The sequence below is a fragment of the Xyrauchen texanus genome, chromosome 49, assembly GCF_025860055.1.
Source record: "Xyrauchen texanus isolate HMW12.3.18 chromosome 49, RBS_HiC_50CHRs, whole genome shotgun sequence".
Classification (NCBI taxonomy): Eukaryota; Metazoa; Chordata; class Actinopteri; order Cypriniformes; family Catostomidae; genus Xyrauchen; species Xyrauchen texanus.
In genome coordinates, this window is record NC_068324.1 from 2,638,861 (window position 1) to 2,659,101 (window position 20,241).

At 39.9% G+C, this 20,241-nt stretch overlaps 1 protein-coding gene across 1 annotated transcript in view; it reads left to right on the forward strand.

The window, feature by feature from the left end:
• Nucleotides 1-1,026: 1,026 nt before the first annotated feature.
• The window catches only part of LOC127640245 (neogenin-like), a 143,346-nt gene continuing 124,131 nt past the window's right edge, over nt 1,027-20,241 (forward strand). Inside the window, 1 exon segment of the mRNA XM_052122696.1 lies at nt 1,027-1,459. Coding sequence (XP_051978656.1) covers nt 1,384-1,459 — 76 coding nt within the window. The 5' untranslated portion in view covers nt 1,027-1,383.

Consider the following 20,241-nt stretch of genomic DNA (forward strand, 5'->3'; position numbering starts at 1 on the left):
TTATTCATAGTGACATACTGTGCATTAAAGGTATACATATAAAGTATTCCCTATAAACCTTGAAAGATCATGGTATTATGTGAATGTTCTACCCATAGATATATACAGGTAGATACCTTATTAGCAGCTGTTCCTATGGACTGCATAGGTCTGTGTGTCCACTATGTTGGAAAGGTCAAGGACCATACATCAGTGCATGAATGTAAATTGACAGATACAATCTGCAACAGTCTTGAGTCTTTTTCAGACAATTTACAGATTATCTGATTTTCCATAAACATTGGACAAACAAAACAACTTGTTGAATGTTCCAAGATGGCAGCAAGTTTGACGTATCCAAACCAGTTGAATGAGGCATCTACATATGTATTTCTATTATCCTACCAAATTGTGTTTTTTATTTATCTTTTTATTTCAGTGATCAGATCTAAATCAATTGTTAATACTAGTTGTGTAACTTTTCTTTTCTAAAGATGTTGGTTTAGTTAGCTTGCCCCCCATGTGCAATTTACAATGGAAACCAGTGGATGGCACTGTAAGTAATCATAGCACACATAGTTCACAAGTCTTTTGTCAAGCTGTTTTTGAAGCTAGTTTTTTTTTAACTTTCAACCATCCAAAAAAATAAATAAATAAATAAAGTTATCTCAGAAAATGCTTTAGGTCATATGTCTTCTTTTAGTGTATAGGTATATATATATATTTTTATATAATTTAGCAACAACTGTGTTCTTATTTTACTATATAAACATATTTTGTTGAATAGTAGCTGTTTCAAAAGCCTATCCATCGAAGTTTGTCTAAATCTCTAGTTGACGGATTGCAGGTGTGCGCATGCGTATTATGTACCACCGCGCCGTGATTTTTGGCTTTACTAGGACAAGTCCCAAATCCTGTCAGACTCCACGCCATGTTTTCCCCGGGCCGGTACCCAGTACAAACCTCTCCAGCAGCTCACACCGTTTACTGCGGTGCATTTAAATCTGTTGAACGCGTCCTTTCGCCGTACATTCAAAGACACGTCGGTAGATCTTCAGGACGTCGAGCCCGTTTGCAGCCGCTGCCGTAACGGGGTCGTGTATGGATTGACTTCATGTCACCTTTAAAACCCCTTTTGTGGTTTTAAAACCCCTTTTGTGGTTTTAAACTTCAAGAAACCACCCAGACTTTTTGCCATCTCGCCTTTGAGTTTTTCTGGAGAAATATATGTTTATTTTTTTGGCGCCGGTGGTTCGCGAAATCTTGCCGGTTGCGGACGATGCTCAAAATGTTGGTATAAAACATTCGAGCGTTCTCAACGGTGAAACTTTACCTCAGAAAAACAGTGGATAACTATCGTTTTTACCTGAGGTAATTGTTGTGTGATTTTTACCTCAGAAAGTGATGGCGGTGTGGGGGGCACGGCTGCTCGTGTTTTTCGTGAGTCTCACGGTTCTCCGGTTCGGCGGTGCAGATAAAGGTAAGTTTCGGCTCTTTTGATATCGTTACTCACGACGCGGTTTAATGCGCGAGGGACAACATCGCCAAACCCCGCCAATGTCAACGCGCCGCATTTTCATGAGATATTTAAGATATCAGATTTTTTACTTAACAGATAAGTCAGTTTCTATCATTTTCAATTCACTAACACGCATTTCCATCATAATTAAGATTCTACTCTGCACAATTTTGTATGGAGTAATTCTGATTCTTATTGATAAGTGTAAACGGTTAATTGATTGAGTAGTATTGTTGTCAAAGATGTGGGATTATAACCAATAAACGACTTCAAGGCTGTAGATGCAAATCCTGCGATGGGGGGGATCCGGGAATTGCACGCCTGTTTGGGGAATAACCCAAGGTTGTCCCAGGAGTATTAAGTGTACTGTAAGCAGAATAAATAATTATTTATTAATCAAGTAAATATTAGTAGGGACAATTTTATTTAACCTTGAAACAATGTTTAAAAAAAGCCACTGTAGATCTGGAGACTGTTGGAAAATTGGCTTTGTAAGGAGAGAGCAGTTGTATGAAGCCTCCACTGTCCATCCATCTGATACATCCATCCATTCAAACATTTGATCCACCCATCCATCCATCTGATACATCCATCCGATACATCATCCATCCATCTGATCCATCCATTCATTCGTCCATCTGATACATCATCCATCTGATACATCATCCATCTGATACATCCATTAATTCATCCATCTGATACATTCATCCATCCATCTGATAAATCCATCCATTCATCTATCTGATACATCCATCTGATCCATCCATCCATTCATCCATCTGATACATCATCCATCCATCCATTCATCCATCTGATACTTCATCAATCTGATACATCCATCCATTCATCCATCTGATACTTCATCCATCTGCTACATCCATCATTCATCTATCTGATACATCCATCCATCTGATCCATCCATTCATTCATCCATCTGATACATCATCCATCTGATACTTCATCCATCTGATACATCCATTAATTCATCCATCTGATACATTCATCCATCCATCTGATACATCCATCCATTCATCTATCTGATACATCCATCTGATCCATCCATCCATACATCCATCTGATACATCATCCATCCATCCATTCATCCATCTGATACTTCATCAATCTGATACATCCATCCATTCATCCATCTGATACTTCATCCATCTGCTACATCCATCATTCATCTATCTGATAACATCCATCCATCTGATCCATCCATTCATTCATCCATCTGATACATCATCCATCCATCCATTCATCCATCTGATACTTCATCCATCCATTCATCCATCTGATAACATCCATCCATCTGATCCATCCATTCATTCATCCATCTGATACATCATCCATCCATCCATTCATCCATCTGATACATCCATCTGATCCATCCATTCATCCATCTGATACATCATCCATCTGATACATCCATCTGATCCATCCATTCATTCATCCATCTGATACATCATCCATCCATCCATTCATCCATCTGCTACATCCATCATTCATCTATCTGATACATCCATCCATCTGATCCATCCATTCATTCATCCATCTGATACATCATCCATCCATTCATTCATCCATCTGATACTTCATCCATCTGATTCATCCATTCATCCATCTGATTCATCCATCCATTCATCCATCTGATACATCATCCATCCATCAATTCATCCATCTGATACTTCATCCATCTGATTCATCCATTCATCCATCTGATACATCATCCATCCATCCATTCATCCATCTGATACTTCATCCATCTGATTCATCCATCCATTCATCCATCTGATACTTCATCCATCTGATTCATCCATCCATTCATCCATCTGATACTTCATCCATCTGATTCATCCATCCATTCATCCATCTGATACTTCATCCATCTGATTCATCCATCCATTCATCCATCCATCTGATACATCCATCCATCTGATACATCCATCCATTCATCCATCTGATACATCCATCCATTCATCCATCTGATACTTCATCCATCTGATACATCCATCCATTCATCCATCTGATACATCCATCCATCCATCCACCTGATTCATCCAAATCATCCATCCATCCTTCTAATTCGTCCGATACATCCATCCACCAGATTTATCCATCCATCCATCCATCCACTCTTGACCTCTCCTTAAAGAAGGGATGTGGGTAAGATCAGAGAGTGCAAAGATTTATTGATGGTGGCAATGCCTGGGTCAGGAAAGGCATCTGGATATCTTTACTAATGGGAATGATGAAAGGGAATTTTCTGGGTGGCTCATGTGTAGATAAGCTTCTCCGCTGCTGTCACAAGGATTGCCGTGTGGTGAGTTTAGAAAATTGACACACCAGTCACCAAATAGTTTCACCGAAGAGATTTTTGCTACTTTTCTACAACGTAAACCCCCTGTTTGACATGGATCATCATAGCTTTCCATAGATCCCAACATGCACATAACAACACAGAGAATGAATTGTGTTTTCCCATTTTAATAAGAGGAGTCAAATAAATTCATGATTCAGATCGTGGTTTTCAGCCAATCACGTATCGAAGGAAAACGTTTTTTCACTCTGGCAGTGTTTTCAGTGTTTTAAAGGATCCCAGAGAGGGTTGGAATAAGGCTTTTGTACATATGGCCAGTTTCGAGTTTCTAATTATGGCTTCCCTTTAAAAATACGTTTTTGTTTATTTGAAACATTTCCTTGAGGTTTCAGACTCCTAGAGTTTAAAGCCAAGCCACAAGTCCTCTCACAAAGATGGTCTGCTTGTAAACTGACTATTCGAAATGCTTTATAGAGTTTCCTTTTGCTGCTTGATGGAATAATCCTTCCTGTGAAGTTATCACCAGAATTACTCACTCAACTTGAGGACAACTTGAAGAACACAGAACATGTTCTTGCTTTTAAAAATAGCTAGACAGAGTGCAAAATTACAAATAAAAATGGAAAAGAGCACCAGCATTTCTAGACAAAATTGAGCTGTTTTTAACTTGACACGTCATGAAGCCAAGCCAAAAGTCCTGTCTCAAAGATAGTTGCCTGTGAATGATTCTTCACGTAATTTTTGTTTGACTTGATTCAAAAAACCTTATCTACGGAAGAGGATTAGGGCCAAGCAATAATAAAAAAAATAAAACCATCTCGAGAATAAAGTCATTATAATGCGAGATTGAACTCGTTAAATTTCGAGAAAAAAGTCGAAATACAATCTTGAGAATAAACTCATTAAATATCGAGATTAAAGTCATTATAATGCGAGATTAAACTCGTTAAATTTTGAGAAAAAAGTCGAAATACAATCTTGAGAATAAACTCATTAAATATCGAGATTAAAGTCATTATAATGCGAGATTGAACTCGTTAAATTTCGAGAAAAAAGTCGAAATACAATCTTGAGAATAAACTCATTAAATATCGAGATTAAAGTCATTATAATGCGAGATTAAACTCGTTAAATTTTGAGAAAAAATCGAAATACAATCTTGAGAATAAACTCGTTAAATATCGAGAATAAAGTCATTATAATGCGAGATTAAACTTAACGAGTTTTTTCTCGAAACACAACGACTTTATTCTCGATATTTAATGAGTTTATTCTCAAGATTGTATTTCAACTTTTTTCTCGAAATTTAACGAGTTTAATCTCGCATTATAATGACTTTAATCTCGAGATGGCTTTATTTTTTTTTTATTATTGCTTGGCCCTAATCCTCTTCCGTACTTCTCAAACTGAATTAGCCTATTTGTATCCATTTTAATTTTAGTTTAGCCCACGTGACTTATATGATAAGCCAATATTTGATTATGCTCTAATGACGGTAGTTTATGCTCTTGCAATTTTGGATAGTGCAGATGCTAAATACAAATTTGCCAACATTTGCGTCTTTAAGTGACTGGTTTAGTTGCCAAAAGTACGGCATCTCTGAAAGCACCGTAAATGTCATATTATCTGTCTTCGATGCTTGAATCTAAAGTGACTTATAAATGAGGAATTTAATAACACAAGCAAATTACGTTCTTATAGTTCCCTGTGTTTCACTAGCTGAAGTTCAAGACTTTATGCATCACAGAGCGCGTTTACATGCACGTTCTTAAACCAATTATGCTTTATAAGCTGACAAAGTGTACAGCCATAAACGCCTTAAATGGTTTTCCTTCATCAGAGTGTGGTCAGAAACCGTTTCAGTATAAAACGATTTGCACACAGATTTTTACCTATTACCCTGATTTCATTTAGCATGTTAAATTATATATATTTTTTAAATCGGCTGGTTTTTGGTGGTTATCAGCATAGAGGTGTGCATGTAAACGTATTCATAGAAGACCGTAAAAGACAGATTACCAGCAGAAAAGCAATCTGCCATCTCGTATGCCACTCTGGAGAATGGCAGGAACCGGCCACAATCATCATACTGTCTCTGCATAATTGCTTTTGGCACAGCAGGTAAACGGCACAAATGGAGCTACAGATGAAATCTCTCATTAGCTGTTTGTGTGTGATATGGGGGGGGGGGCGATGGGGGGCTCTGAACTTGAAAGCTAGCTTAATCCTCATCAATGTCAGGCTGAATGATTGAATGACATTTTACTGCATCCATTTGACCCCTCCTGTTGCTGCTACTAGTGGGATATCAACAGCAGGATCTCATTCACAGGGCTTGAGGGGAAATTTGTGAATACACACACACACCCACAACTTCTTGGTCTGCTGCTTTTCGAGCATGATGCACATAGCTGTTTTTTTTTTTTTTGCTGCCTTCGGCTGGTTGAAAATATGAAATTTCCCAGACAAACACATTCATGCTTTTTCTTATCTTTGTACTCTTGTTCAGTTTTGACTGGCAGTAGGCAGCAGAGTGTTTTTATCAGTTTGCGAAGACTTCATGACAGCTTGATTCTAAATATGGAGACATAACTTTGGCTAATTGCAACCATGAGTACATATGGACATATTTGTAAAGTGTCACTGTGGTTTGATGGAAAGGTCATTCGTTGTTCCATTTTAGTGAGGATGGAATGATTCATTGCCGGACCCAGCATGTGTGGAGCCTTTTAATTGTTTGAGTCTTTTGAGAGTTGTACACTGCCAGCTTGATAAAATCCTACAAATGAATTTGGGTAATTACAGTTTTTGCAAGGCATTGTATTGATATCCCTCTTCTTTTGCTTCTCCAAAAATGTCTGCAATTAATTCAGATCAATCTGCTTAACACGTAGACTCCGTACAAACTTTGTTTTGTAGATGAGGTGTGCTATCCATTTTGATTCAGGTTTGAAAATCTCCTAATGGCTTACATTGATTGAATGTTCTTTAGAGAAATCCTATCGATACCAATAACACCACAGTAATATTTGTACTTTGAATTGGGATTGGTTGTGTCTTGCACTTTTTAATCATCCATAGCCACCCTGAGACATGGGATCTGGTCCCATGGAAACAAGGAAGTAATCGTGTTCACATAATCCATGGTGGGCACGATTTTGAGGTTGCTTTTTTTGCCAAAAATTATATTTATTCTTCATTGATGGTTAGGTTTAGGGTTTGGTTTAGAGGGTAGAATGAATAAAATATGCATTCCTGTTGACTGTATTATATAAATAATTTTATTTATTTATTTATTTTTTTACAGAGTTGCTTGTTGCTTGCCCAAGTGTTCAACATCAATTCCAGCTTGGCTACTGGGGTGCAGTAATTTGAATTTCAGGAAGCAGTAGACCGATTTCAGCAGAAAAAGATTTGACCTACTGTTCCCGAAGTCTTAGAGAAATCGGCCTATGGTAGAGAATCTTAAGTACTCAAAGTCTAAAAAGCAAGTTTATTTCGATTTGAATGCCAAAGAGCTTTAGGCTTAATAATATTGGGTGCATTCTTTCAACAACAGCATGACGCAATGGGCTGCAATATATCTAGACCAGCAATTAAAAAGTAGTGCAGATGAAATGTAAGGACACGTCCTGTGTGAGTGACCCCTTTGAATGCCAATTAAATTGCTTCTCGATCCTTTTTAGTCTTACTCCGTAGTGTGAGTTGAAGCTTGTGGTTTGGTCTTGAGCCACTGAGATCTATGAATCTATGGCTGTGGAAAGATGGAAAATTCCAGCAGTTGTTGGTTTTACTGTTTGCAGTGGAAAGGCATGTTTGTCCTGCTGAATATAGCATTTGACTAGGCAGATCCTCGCTCTCAGCCGCTTACTAGGTAAGGTCAATGCCCTGAAAAACAGGGGTCACCCTTTATTTCTCCTTCCGTGGTCTTTGTGAATAGAGAACCCTTGCTGGTTGTTATTGCCTCTCAAACACTACTACATTTTTGGATCTTGCTTGTAAAGAATGTTTAGATTGAGGGCGGTTGTGGTGAAGGCATCATTTTAATGAGGTCAGGAGAGAGCTTGCTGAGAAGAGTCCAGTGTTTGACCCTTGCTGGGAGGGTCTAGATGCATGGATTCTGTGTGCATTAAAAGTCTTGACGGCAGTCTGTGAAAATCTGAACAAGGTGTTACCCAACCGTCTCTAGTCAAACATCACTGATTTATAACCAAGAGCACATACACACTAGAGTTTAGGCTGTGGCATAGAATTCTATGAATCCGTTGATTTCAATGCAAGGTTGTAGACCTATGCAAGGGTTTGCAAAAGTGATGCAACCAAAAGTTAAAAGGACAATTTCAGAGTGGCGGTTACAGTTGTGCTTTTGGAAATTCAATTAGCTGTATTCCCACTTGATTTCAAAATCTCCACTTCACCTATAAAGTATATCCCTATGTGTCAAACACCCTAGATTTACTCTTGCGTGTGAGCTAACTGCTGGTCTGCTCAAAATGTGCTCCTATCAACACCTTCTCCATTATCTTGATTATTTTAGAATTTATCTATAGAAACTGGGCATCTGTTAGATGTACAATAAAGAAATCACTCCTGTTCACCCCCTACTGAAGGTGCTGTTGTTTTCCCATTAGGTTAAACAGAGAATATGAATATTGTAAGAGAACATAAGCTGTCTCTAAAACGGTGATTGATTGGTTTAATTTGATCATGGTGTTCTTTCTGGGCTGCTTGCACTACCTCATTTCTTGTCTTCCAGCTAATGCGTTCATTAGCAGGGAGACAGATCAGCCTAATGTGGCCCTCCACTCCATTTTCAGGCTAGACTTAGTTTTTCAGTGTGCCTTTAAGACTTGTGTACGGTCAAGCGCTCTAGCCTTTTAACGTATACTCTCTTGACCATGACGTACAGATTCGGTGAATCTTTTCAGTGCAGATGATGTGCACAGATGTGCACTGAGCTGCTCTAGGACGGTACGCTTGTACTGTGCTGATAATTCATATGCCGCAAATTTCATTGTGCATGAGACGCAGCGGCCTTGAAGGTGCTGTAAGTAATTGTTTTATGAAATAACATGCAGAATCCCTCTATTACCTGTAAGATATCACTGAGATAGGTATCATGAAATATCACACCTATCATCACGCAGCCAATCGTTTGTTTAGCCAATTAGAAGACTTTTTGCCTCCCAGTCATTGTGCACATTCATAGAGCTTCCCATATTGCTTGTGTAAATGCTTGTACATAGTGATACTCCCATGAAACGCTCCTGGTCTGATGGCAAAATTTTCCCCCTTGCATCTGCACCAACACAATGGTCTCTAGTGTGTTTGTTTGTTTGTATGTGTGTGTGCAAATTACATTGGAGTGCATGGTTTTGGAAAGATGGGATGTGGTTAATTCTTTGGCTAGTCTGGAGGAAGTTCCATAACAAATAAAATCACTTATTGCATTTTAAGTCTACTTAACCCAAAACTGGATTAGAAGATTGAGACAGGTCAATATATCAAAAAGATGACTGATGCCTCTCTTTGGTTTTAACATTTTTAGACATAAAAATATTTAGTTCTGATTTGTTCTAGATCAGGCAATTACTTTGGAACTGACCTTACGAAAATGTGTAAATGGAACAGGTGGTGTGGTAATTGTTCCCTGATTGGTGGGTTTGGGGTATGTCACCATGGACAGAATTGTCCAGTTATTCAGACCACATGCTAGGAAGCCTCCCTGCTGATGTCGGCTCACTTAGACTCTTTTGGAGAGGCAAATGACTGGCTTGCTTTTGTAGAGACCTGCAGAATCGGCCATTTATAGGTCTGAACACTTTGGCCTAATTTAATGGATGGCCTCACTCTAACTCAAAAAACGCAGGTCATCAATCTGGCCAGTGGCCATTTATTTCTGTATTGCTATTTATGGGGACTAAAATACACACTAAAAAATACCCAGTACGATCTAATACATCCATTGCCTATAATGTTAAATCAAGTGAACGTAAGCATGCTAATGATGTTCTTTGTATTTTCTTCCATTTTTGCTTTGCATATTCTTTTTTTTATACTTTGAACGAAGCCATGAACCCTATCTGAAATAATCTTTATGCTGTCTCACTTCTTTCAAATTATGTATTTAAAAGGGCAGTCAAGCTTACATTAATGTCCTTTTGTACTGTGTTATTACCGAAAGGCGTAAGGGTGCTATAAAGGACAGCCAGGCTCTGAAATGACTGTCAAATGAAAAAACGGCCTTTCCTCCTCATTAGCTTTATGGAGGAGTCACTCTGTTTGTCGTTAGTGATGAGACCGGCTTCGGTATACCCTGGAAAGCTAATACTAATTGGTAGAGGTAAGGTAGTGTAAAGCTGAGAGCCGACATGCTTTTGCGAGTAGATTGTAAATTGTTGCAGAATTGTAAAAAAAATAAAATACTGTTTGCCTTTTTTGTTTTTTACATTTATGACCCATTTTTGCATGATCTAAGTTTTACTTATCCTTTTTTTTATTCTCTCTCTCCCCAATTTGGAATGCCCAATTCCCACTACTTAGTATGTCCTCATGGTGGTGCGGTTGCTCACCTCAATCCTGGTCGCAGAGGACAAGCCTTAGTTGCCTCCACTTCTGAGACAATCAATCCATGCATCTTATCAAGCGGCTCATTTTGCATGACACTGGAGTCTCGCAGCATGTGGAGGCTCATGTTACTCTCCGCGTTTCACGCAAAAAAAACACGGAAGTTGTGCGTGAAACCACTTATCGTGACCACGAGGAGGTTACCCCATGTGACTCTACCCTCCCTAGCAACCGGGCCAATTTGGTTGCTTGGGAGATCTGGCTGGAGTCACTAGGCACACCCTAGTGACTCCAGCTGAGCTAGCCAGGCCCCCAGTTTTCCTGTTTCCTAAATTTACCCAACATCAGGCAATGCCAACATCAGGCAATGCAGTTACTTTATCTGTTGCAAGTTAGAATTTACATTCGGTTAATGAATAAGCCGCTAAATGTCCTCACTCTGATATGTAGAATACATCTCGACTGAGTCTGCCTTTTCTTCAAACTTGCAGTTCTTGCTGAGAAACCCAAAGAGGCAAGTCCAGAAAATAGTGATGATGCCAGTTTGAACTTCCAAAAGGAACCAATCCCTTTTCCAGGCATTTCCATCAGACTTTTCCCACATTTGTATTTTTTTGCCCTCACGTTATCTAATTTTCACTGAAAGAATGATCAAATTAGCCAAAATATTAAATGAGCATGCAAGGGTTGGGTAATTTGTAGAATTTTATGAATTCCGTTTGGGTGTTGTTTTCTTGTTGCATTGTCAGAAAGCCAGTTAATCTCATCCTCCAGTAGTTGCGGATCGCAAATATTTTGCAGGCTTTATCGTGGAAGCAGGCATCTGCTTCAGTAGCATCTGAAAGGAATGTCTGTTTTTGCTAATTAGACATGATTGAAGGTATGTCAGTAGTACGTGGGGTGTTATAATGGCAGTGCACATCCGTCAAACACACACAGACTCTATGAACACATCACAGGGGACACTGATTAACCCTTCCCCAGGTCATAACATATAAATTTAGTAGTTTTTCCCCCTGGTAAGTGTGTAACGTCTGTCTGCTGTATATATATATGAAGGCTGGGTCATGATTTAATCATTGGCTGTATTATACTTTGTTCTCGGGGCACAGTCCTTGCTGTGCATGCATCAATTACACACACACACACACACACACACACACACACACACACACACGTGCTTTAATAAGCCTGTGAGTGTGCTATTGGCAGTAGCAGTGTTACCAAGACTGATGGTTGTGACAGCAGGCGGGTGATAATTAACCAAGATTCCTGCTATTCGCTTTCTCACACGCAACTTTTATTTGGAGCTGGTTTGTGGTTAGTGTGTGTATGTGTCTTTTTTTAGGGGGACAAATGGTACACTGAACTGTACGGTGTTGGTTCAAGTGTTCCCCCTGGGTGGACCAGGTGATTGCCTCTGGGCTGTTTGCCCCATTCTGAATGGGGTCTGTAAATAAATCTTAATGAGGAGAGATGTGAACTCCACTTTTAAGGAATATCAGCTATGCCCCTGATCATGCACTGGCTATTAATATATAAAATGCAATTTAATGTAGCACACGAAAGCCTTGTGAATTAAAGTCAACATGAAATGCCATTAGCAATCCATTTGACTTCCGTTATGGTGATGTGTTTTCAATTAAAACTTGATGCATGATTTTTGTCATTTGGTAATTGAAGTGGGCGTTCTATACCAAAATGAAGCCTCATGTCAATACGAGTTAGCTGTTGATTGTGAAGGTACTTCCTTAAAGTGACACCCATTTTTGAGGAAGCCTTTTCTTGCTAGCTGGGACAGCAAGGTCGATGTTTCCCAAATTCATTTTGAAATGTATCATTATTGCCTGTTAACTTTTTGCATTGACTTAAATATCAGTTTCTGCCCAATTAAATTGATAATTAATCTGGACCTGCTTTAACACCCTCATACAAGGCTGGCTGAACATATTAATTGACATATTTGTAAATCTAGAAAAAAATAGCGATGTTTTCATGGCACGTGTGTGCATTCAGAGGTTTGCTTATCATCACGGCATGTAATACTGATGAGGTTATCTATGGCAAAGCTATTTTGTGTTATGCAGGAAGCCAATAGGAAGAGCTGTTCATCTGTCTTATGTAAATATGGCCATGGGTGGCCAGCTGTACTCTGCGCTAAAAGGGTGGACATGTCTCCACTTTAGCTTGGAAGACTGAGATACTGTTGTCGTTTTAAACATGTTTTTCTTATATATGGGTTCATTTGGCCTCAGTGAAACCTGAGCAGAACGGATTTCTGTGCAAATAATTCATAAAAGCATTCTGATGTAAATTGTCTCATTAAATTCAATGCAACACATCACCTAAGTATTTGACTATTAATTTATACAAGACATTCAATGGGCCTCATTCATAAAACATACGCAGAACTAATTTCTTTGCAAAGTGTTCAAAAAAGAAAATTGATTTACTTAAGACTGGTTTACACAACTAGTACTTTCAATAGGCTATATTTGTTTTAATTAAGCGGAACGAATTTCTGTGTAAATGGTTAATAAAAACATTTGTTGGGTGGACAGAAAACATGGGTTGTAAAAATTAGCCGTTAAGTTGGTGCATCTTTCCCTCGCCGCCTTGTTTTCCTTCGCATCAAATTAAATGTTAACTAGAACATTAAATAGACTAAGGTCTATTGGCACAGTTTTATTGATATAATGTTTGCAAAATGAACACTTTTAGGACTGAAAGACCGCTCTTAAAAGCTTGTTAAAGCTTCAATGAACTTGGAGGATTAAGATGTCACCTGAGAATCTTTAGATTTGAGCTGCTAGCAAAGGTTGGAATCTCCTCCGTTTACCATCCTCTTCCTCTGTGCATGGTTACAGTCTCTGTCATCATATTGGCCCTGACAGTAAATTACGGCAAGTAATTGAAAAGCGATGGAGGGGATTTAACGATGCGTATGGCTCCCCTGTGACCTGCGGAAAGTGCTCGCATCCCCTTATTTCCCCCCTTTCTGTATCCTAGGCTGTGATTGATGGCCATGGTGTTTACTAAGATATTCTGTGAGGAAGAGAATGATTGGCCATAACCAATTCTGTTTGGGTTTCGGGCTAGCTTGTTTTTTTGCTCCATGGTACACCAGTGTCATTTCAGGACAAGCTGTATGAACGAACACTAAGGGCACGTTTATACACAGGTCCTCTGGGAAATAAAAGCTGTGCTTTTAAATGCAGATTTTAAAGCACACATACTTCAGTTTGAGGTGGTTAACCTTCCTTTATACCATATCTCACCCAAAATCCTAAGAGGTGAGACGCTCGGAGCTGTGAGTCAGCTGTAGTCTTTTTGTTAGATTATGTGGGTGTCAAAGAAATGAAAATATTGCAGCCTTGAATGATTTTGGGAATTGTGCATGATGCTACTTTTTTAAATGCAAATGATGAAACGAACAACCCTAGTCACTGGTGCCCTCTACTCTGTGAATGATATTGTGAAAGAAAAAGTAATTTCAAGACTTTTCAAGAAGTAACAGTGTCTTTGGAAGTAATGCCACAATGGTGGTTTACCTAGCTAAGCTTTTTGTTTGGCTTATGATTATTTCTGCAATAGTCAATGCATTTGAATCACTTAACTTGTGCCTAACGAACAGACTTTGACGGACCTTTCATGTGACTTGCATCAACGTTTCCCAATGCAATGAATTCAATGAACTTCGAAAAAGAAAATTAAGACCCCTGACATGCACATAACCCTCTGTTAAAGCCTGAAGCTATGTTCTCTCTCTTCTATTGTTGTTCCTTTTTATGGTATGATGGATTAATTGACTGAAAAAACAATTTACTTTTCCTGGGCAATTTTACCATGACGACAGTGATAGATAACAGAGATATCAGTTTATTAGCAGTTCCTGAGTGGTTTATTCCGCTTGCTTTGCGGATGATGGATTTTTTTTTTCCCCAGTCAGAGTTTGAACGTATGTTTCTTTAAAGCTGTTTAGAGAGCCTGCTGAGAAGAGATAAAAGGAACTGCATGGAAGAAGAGAGTGCAACTCTAATGGAAGGGGTGGTTGTAGACAGGTGAGGAAAAAGGGATAAAAAAACAGAGATGAAAATGAGTCCATGGAGAGTTAGTGGCTTCCCCCATGAGGTCTCCTGAGCTTCAATGATCCACCCAGCATGGACCCCTTTCAGAGACTTGTTTTTTAACATAAGATCACTACTTTGACCTGAGCTTAAAAAGAAGATTCTCAACTAGAGTTTGGTTCTGCAACTAGAGAAACTCTGCCTGTACCCTGGTTCTTTTCAATTATGGATGGAGTTAGTGACCCCATCTCGAAATGTCTTTTTCTTCCCCCAGCCCCACAAACCATTCGTACACCCACTGTAGAGGATGGATACCCGAACCGAGCCCGACGGGACCCGACGGTACCCGCCGGGCCGGGTTCGGACATAAATATCTTAATGACGTTCGGGTTCGGGTCGGGCTCGGTCACGTCGGCGCGATAAGGCATTTAACATTTGAAATTTAAAACAGCTTATTATAATGTTTAACTGGATGCAAATGTTTATTTTTGTGATTAAAATAAACTTAAAATATTACCCTAACATCCATCTTCATGTGTGCGGAAATTTGTTTATGTTGCTGTGACAACGCGCAACACGTTCGTGCATAATATTGCATATTTGGCTACATGTGGCTGGCAGCGCAACGATGGAAGACGTTAAAATGAAGTTGATGGATTATGTGAATAGATCCCATGTTACAGTTTTATTAGCCACACAGTTTTCGAGAAAAATGGTAAGAGTGATTTTCATTTCAATAAGCTGCATTTGTGTTACGTTAAAGTTTTGTTCTGTTAGCTTGGGCAATTTTTGGTAGACCTAGCTTTGTTCATTTAATTTCAATTGGCTATTTGTTTGGGCCTCTTGTGCACGCCTGTGGTAACATGCGCTTTGTTGGCTGTGTGCGGCGCACGCTGATGCGTTGCGCACATCTGTAAACATTACCGAATGCCTTCCAGTTGCTAAATAAAAGCAGGCTTTCTACACAAACAAACGTACGTGTCATTACTATGAGAAAAAAACGAGATTTTTAACTGTGTCGGGCTCGGGTCGGGCTCTGATATAAATATCTTAATTACGTTCGGGTTCGGGTCGGGTTCGGTTATTGCCCTGTCGGACGCGGGCCGGGCTCGGACAGAAAAATGTGGCCCGATCCACACTCTGACCCACTGATAGATCAAAGATTGTGGGTGGCCGTGGCTCAGGTGGTAGAGCGGGTTTCCTGCTAATCCCAGGGTTGGTGGTTCGATTTCCGGCCCACATGACTCCACATGCCGAAGTGTCCTTGGGCAAGACACTGAGCCCCAAGTTGCTCCCAATGGCAGGCTAGTGCCTTGCATGGCAGTTCTGCCGCCATTGGTGTAGGAATGTGTGTGAATGGGTGATTGGGACACAGTGTAAAGTGCTTTGGTAACCTCTAAGGTTAAAAAAAGTGCTATATAAGTGCAGACCATTTACCATTGTCTAAAAGACAAAAACATTTTTTTTAATCAAAATGTACATTATCCATCAACAAGGCTGACAGCTTACAAAAAATTAACACTTATACTGATATGCCAATTGAGCACTATTATTTGCCATGTTGATTATCTAAAAATGGCCAAATGCCAGGCAATTAATCAGCCTGACCCTAGGGAGAGCTATCTTAAGGTTAGAGTATGCTCAGGTTTTCTGCATGCCATTACATCTTGCCCATGGTCAAGTGTTCTAGCCAGGGCTCCAGACTGTGACTAAATGGTTGCATTTTGCGACCATTTTTCCTAACAGTGCAATGAAACTTTTCAAGAGGTCACACTGGTGCGACTACAAATTTGGCGACTCTCTGATTGTGCAGCCGCGGCTCAGTCAGCGTGGCTTAAGGCTCAATGGACAGATCGGCACAGAGAAATGCGTTTTACACGTGGACCGGTCTAGAGTGCTCAGCAGTGCAGATCATCATAAACAGTGCTGCGAGAAGCGCGGGGTGGGTCGCAGATTCGGCATTGATTATTTGTTTAAAACCTCTATTAAAACCCATAATTTGTCGACAATTAAACTAGTTTAAAATCGTATTAAATGTCCCAAACATTCTAAACAACATTGAAAGGACTACGCACGCCCGGCCCCCAATTGGGCTAATCAGCCGAGGAGAGGGATAAATGCAGTGGAACGTGACAGTTTGGGAGAGAGAGAGAGCCACATGCAGCTGCCAAGTGCGTGTTTATGTTTTGTTTCCTATTAAAATATTACTTTGATTGTTCAGCCTGTTCCTGCCTCCTCCTTGTCACAAGAGTACTTTGAAAGGCTGAGTGTTCAACCATGTGTGAGATGTTGTGGCATGCTAAACACTAAGTATACCCAGACGTATGTCTGCTTTGTAAGATGATTTAGTGGATTTTCCGTGTGTCTCGAAAAACGAAGTGTTTGCACGAAGACAGTCCCCACATTCTCTGCTTCTGACAAAATGTACATTGCACTCACTTTGCGCAAGACTTTGCGGGACGCTAAAAACAAGTATATTTTGGCCTTTAGCGTTATCATTTATGTCAATTGCGGTTGCTATCACTAGTCTTAATGCATGCAGTTGTGACTTCACGGTTGAGGAAATGCACAGGAAGGCATATTGGTGTGAAGAGTGCATGTAATTTTAGTGTTTTCCTTGTTTTGCTTAGAATCTGGTATTTATTTCCTAATGCCTCAGCTGTATTTTAATTAAGGATGTGTACTTGCTGCGCTGTTGGAAATGAATTTACATCGCCAGAAAATAAGAAGTAATCAAAGATTGTTCAGATCAAAACCTGAGAGACTACAGCAGAACTAAAAGGTGCAGACTGTGCATTGAGCAGATACTCACTTTTGACCCAGTTTGGGCTCCTCTGGGACTTTTCTACGCTTCTAGAACCCATTTAACCTTCTTAAGCTAATGATGGCGGCCAGGTAGGGAAGCGCTAGCACAGGGCAGTGAGAAAGAAAGTGTGTGCATTATTAACTTTGTTTTATTAGACATCTCCCTGTGGGTTTGTGTGCTTTGAGGTGTGAGTTTTAATTGGTGTTGTTTTAAAAGCCTTTGTTCTGAAAAATAGCTGTATGCTGAGACCGTGGCTTGAAGACCAGCCCACTTCTTTCTTTGAAGGTGTTGGGACATTACTGAATAATCTATGTTGTCATGCTGATGGCCCACATATGGTTTTGTGGTTTAATATAAAACACCTTAAAGTTGTTCAATGATGTATAAGTTGTTAGGTACACCGCTACTATAAAGCCAGGCTAGTTAGTGTTCTTTTTGGCGAGAGTGCTCAACCATGTGCCGAGATGTAACAAGGTTTGCCAACATTTCGGTACTCGAGTATGGGACTCTTGAGCATTTTGATAGCTAAAATATGGGACTTTTCTCCATCTTCAGTTTTGCAGCTTCAATACGGGACATGATGCCTTCAATAAGTGCTGCTTTTGTTGCATTACCTTGTCCATCCATCAATGTGGGGGTGGGGAGGGGTGTTCTATTGGTTTTGTTTGAGCAGCCCGACACAGCAGACTAAACTGAAAGTTTGGTTTAGGCTGAAATGATCTGTTTTCCCGACCAATGGCAGATGGTTGGCAGAGTGTTTGGGGTAACTTTAGTTATTTTTTCAATAAAGTTTGGTGATTCTAGTGGTGCAGAAATTACACACTTTTCTAATTTGTTAACTTTAAATTGTACTACTTGAATTGGTCATTAGCCAGCTTTGTAAAACTATTTTTGAATGACCTTTAGTTCAGACCTCTGTACGGTTGTTGATCTAAATCTTGTGAGGAATCCAGATATTTAAGTTTTGTTTCCTGTCCTGAAGTTATACATCAATGTGCCTAGTTCCTGAGCAAGGTGCATTGTGGGACCAAACACTGGTATCAAGTGTTTGCTTTGTGTTTGGGGAAAGCTGCTCTCCGAAACTCTTTGTCTGTCAGTCTCCTCCTTCGGCAGAGATTCTATGTAACCCCACCCCCCAATTTTTCTGGTGGCCACAGAACACAGGCCTTAAAATCAATGGAAAAGGTTTGCTTGACTGTGATGGGCCTCACTTTAAAAGATGAAGGAATGAGAGGGGGAGGGATGAAGAGAGCGAACTGGGGCAGGATACTATATATGTCGTTTTTTTCCTTCATGAACACACACAAACACACATGCTTGTCTATGTATGTTTTCCAGACCGTCTAGACTGAGGGTTTGGTGAACGTGGTGTTCTCATGCCTCTCTTTCCCATTTGCTTCTCTACATTTAGATGTTCAATGTCTTCCCATTATATTATATATATAAAGGAATTTAACAAAATCTTTGTCTATTTCCTCTTAAGTTTCTTAACAATGAAACCCCCATCCACCAATGATTGATCCGAACTATATACTGAACAAAATACTTTTTTTTTTTCATCACGGTATGATCTTATGGATTCTCTTGGCCTGCAATCCGATTTCTGCAGATACTTCAAAGTCTGCCATGATATGATTTTGATTCGATTCAGGGGCCTGCAATCGATATTCCGATATTATGTGCCTATTTTACACAATTACATGTTTTTTACCCTCAAATGCAACCAAAATATAATGTGATTATTTTATTTAGCTCTCTGTAGACACATTGGGACATCCACAACAAAATAAGGTACTTCAGATGTTGAAAACAATTATACTGATAACTGGTCACAGTAAGTGATCACCACAAATTTTTCAGTTTAGTCCAATTAAAAATACTTACCCATGCCTTGTTTCCAACTATCTGCGCTATCCATGGTTTTCGGCTACAACTTCCACAGTTGTAATGCAAAATTCTGTTAGTTAACTGGGATAAATGTTAGTAAGGCTGTTGATGTGTAGATGTGTAAAGTCTTATAACTGATGCTGGAGCTGAGCGGGGGATTTCTCTTTTCCTCGTTAGTGCTGTTCAGGTGGTTGAACTTCTCGTTGGTACTTTAAAATGGCAAATTCACATGTTCAATTCAAATGGGTCGCATGCGCAACAATATCGATGGAAGCCCGCATTAATCGTGCATGTGAGCCGCTCTGCGTTTGTCACGAGCTCACATTTTAAGGAGTGCCCGGTTGACGCACTTGCACGAATGGCAGAGCAAAATTTGGCTTCACAGACATTGTGCACACATCCTTGTCCCACATGAAAGCGTATTTAGGGCTCATCAAGTGAAATGAATGTAATAAGGTTGCTTCATCACCTGATGGAAATGTGTACGGATGTGGCTGACATGAGAATTAAAATAAAGGTGAATCTAAAAAAATATATTCTATATCGATATTTTTGTACTGTATCATTAACATTGGATCGTTGGTTATTGGATCGATGGACGTTACACACCAAATTTATAGTGACTATCTGTTTGCCATTTGGGGGGAATTTTCACAGACTGTGACACATTTCTGCCTTAATTTAGCAGTGTAAATTTAAGCAGCTTATATGCAGCACACTTTTCTCCCCAATTTGGAATGGCCAATTCCCAATGCGCTCTAGGTCCTCGTGGTGGTGTATTGGCTCCCAGTTGCGAATCTCAGTTGCCTCCGCGTCTGAGACCGTCTATCCGCATCTTATCATGTAGCTCATTGAGTGCGTTACAGCGGAGACCTAGCGTGTGCGGAGGCTTCACACTATTATCCGTGGCATCCACGCACAACTCGCCACGTGCCCCACCGAGAGCGAGAACCACATTATAGCGACCACAAGGAGGTTACCCCATGTGACTCTACCCTTCCTAGGAACCGAGCCAATTTGGTTGCTTAGGAGACCTGACTGGAGTCACTCAGTACACCCTGGATTCGAACTTGCATCTCCAGGTGTGGTATTTGGCGTC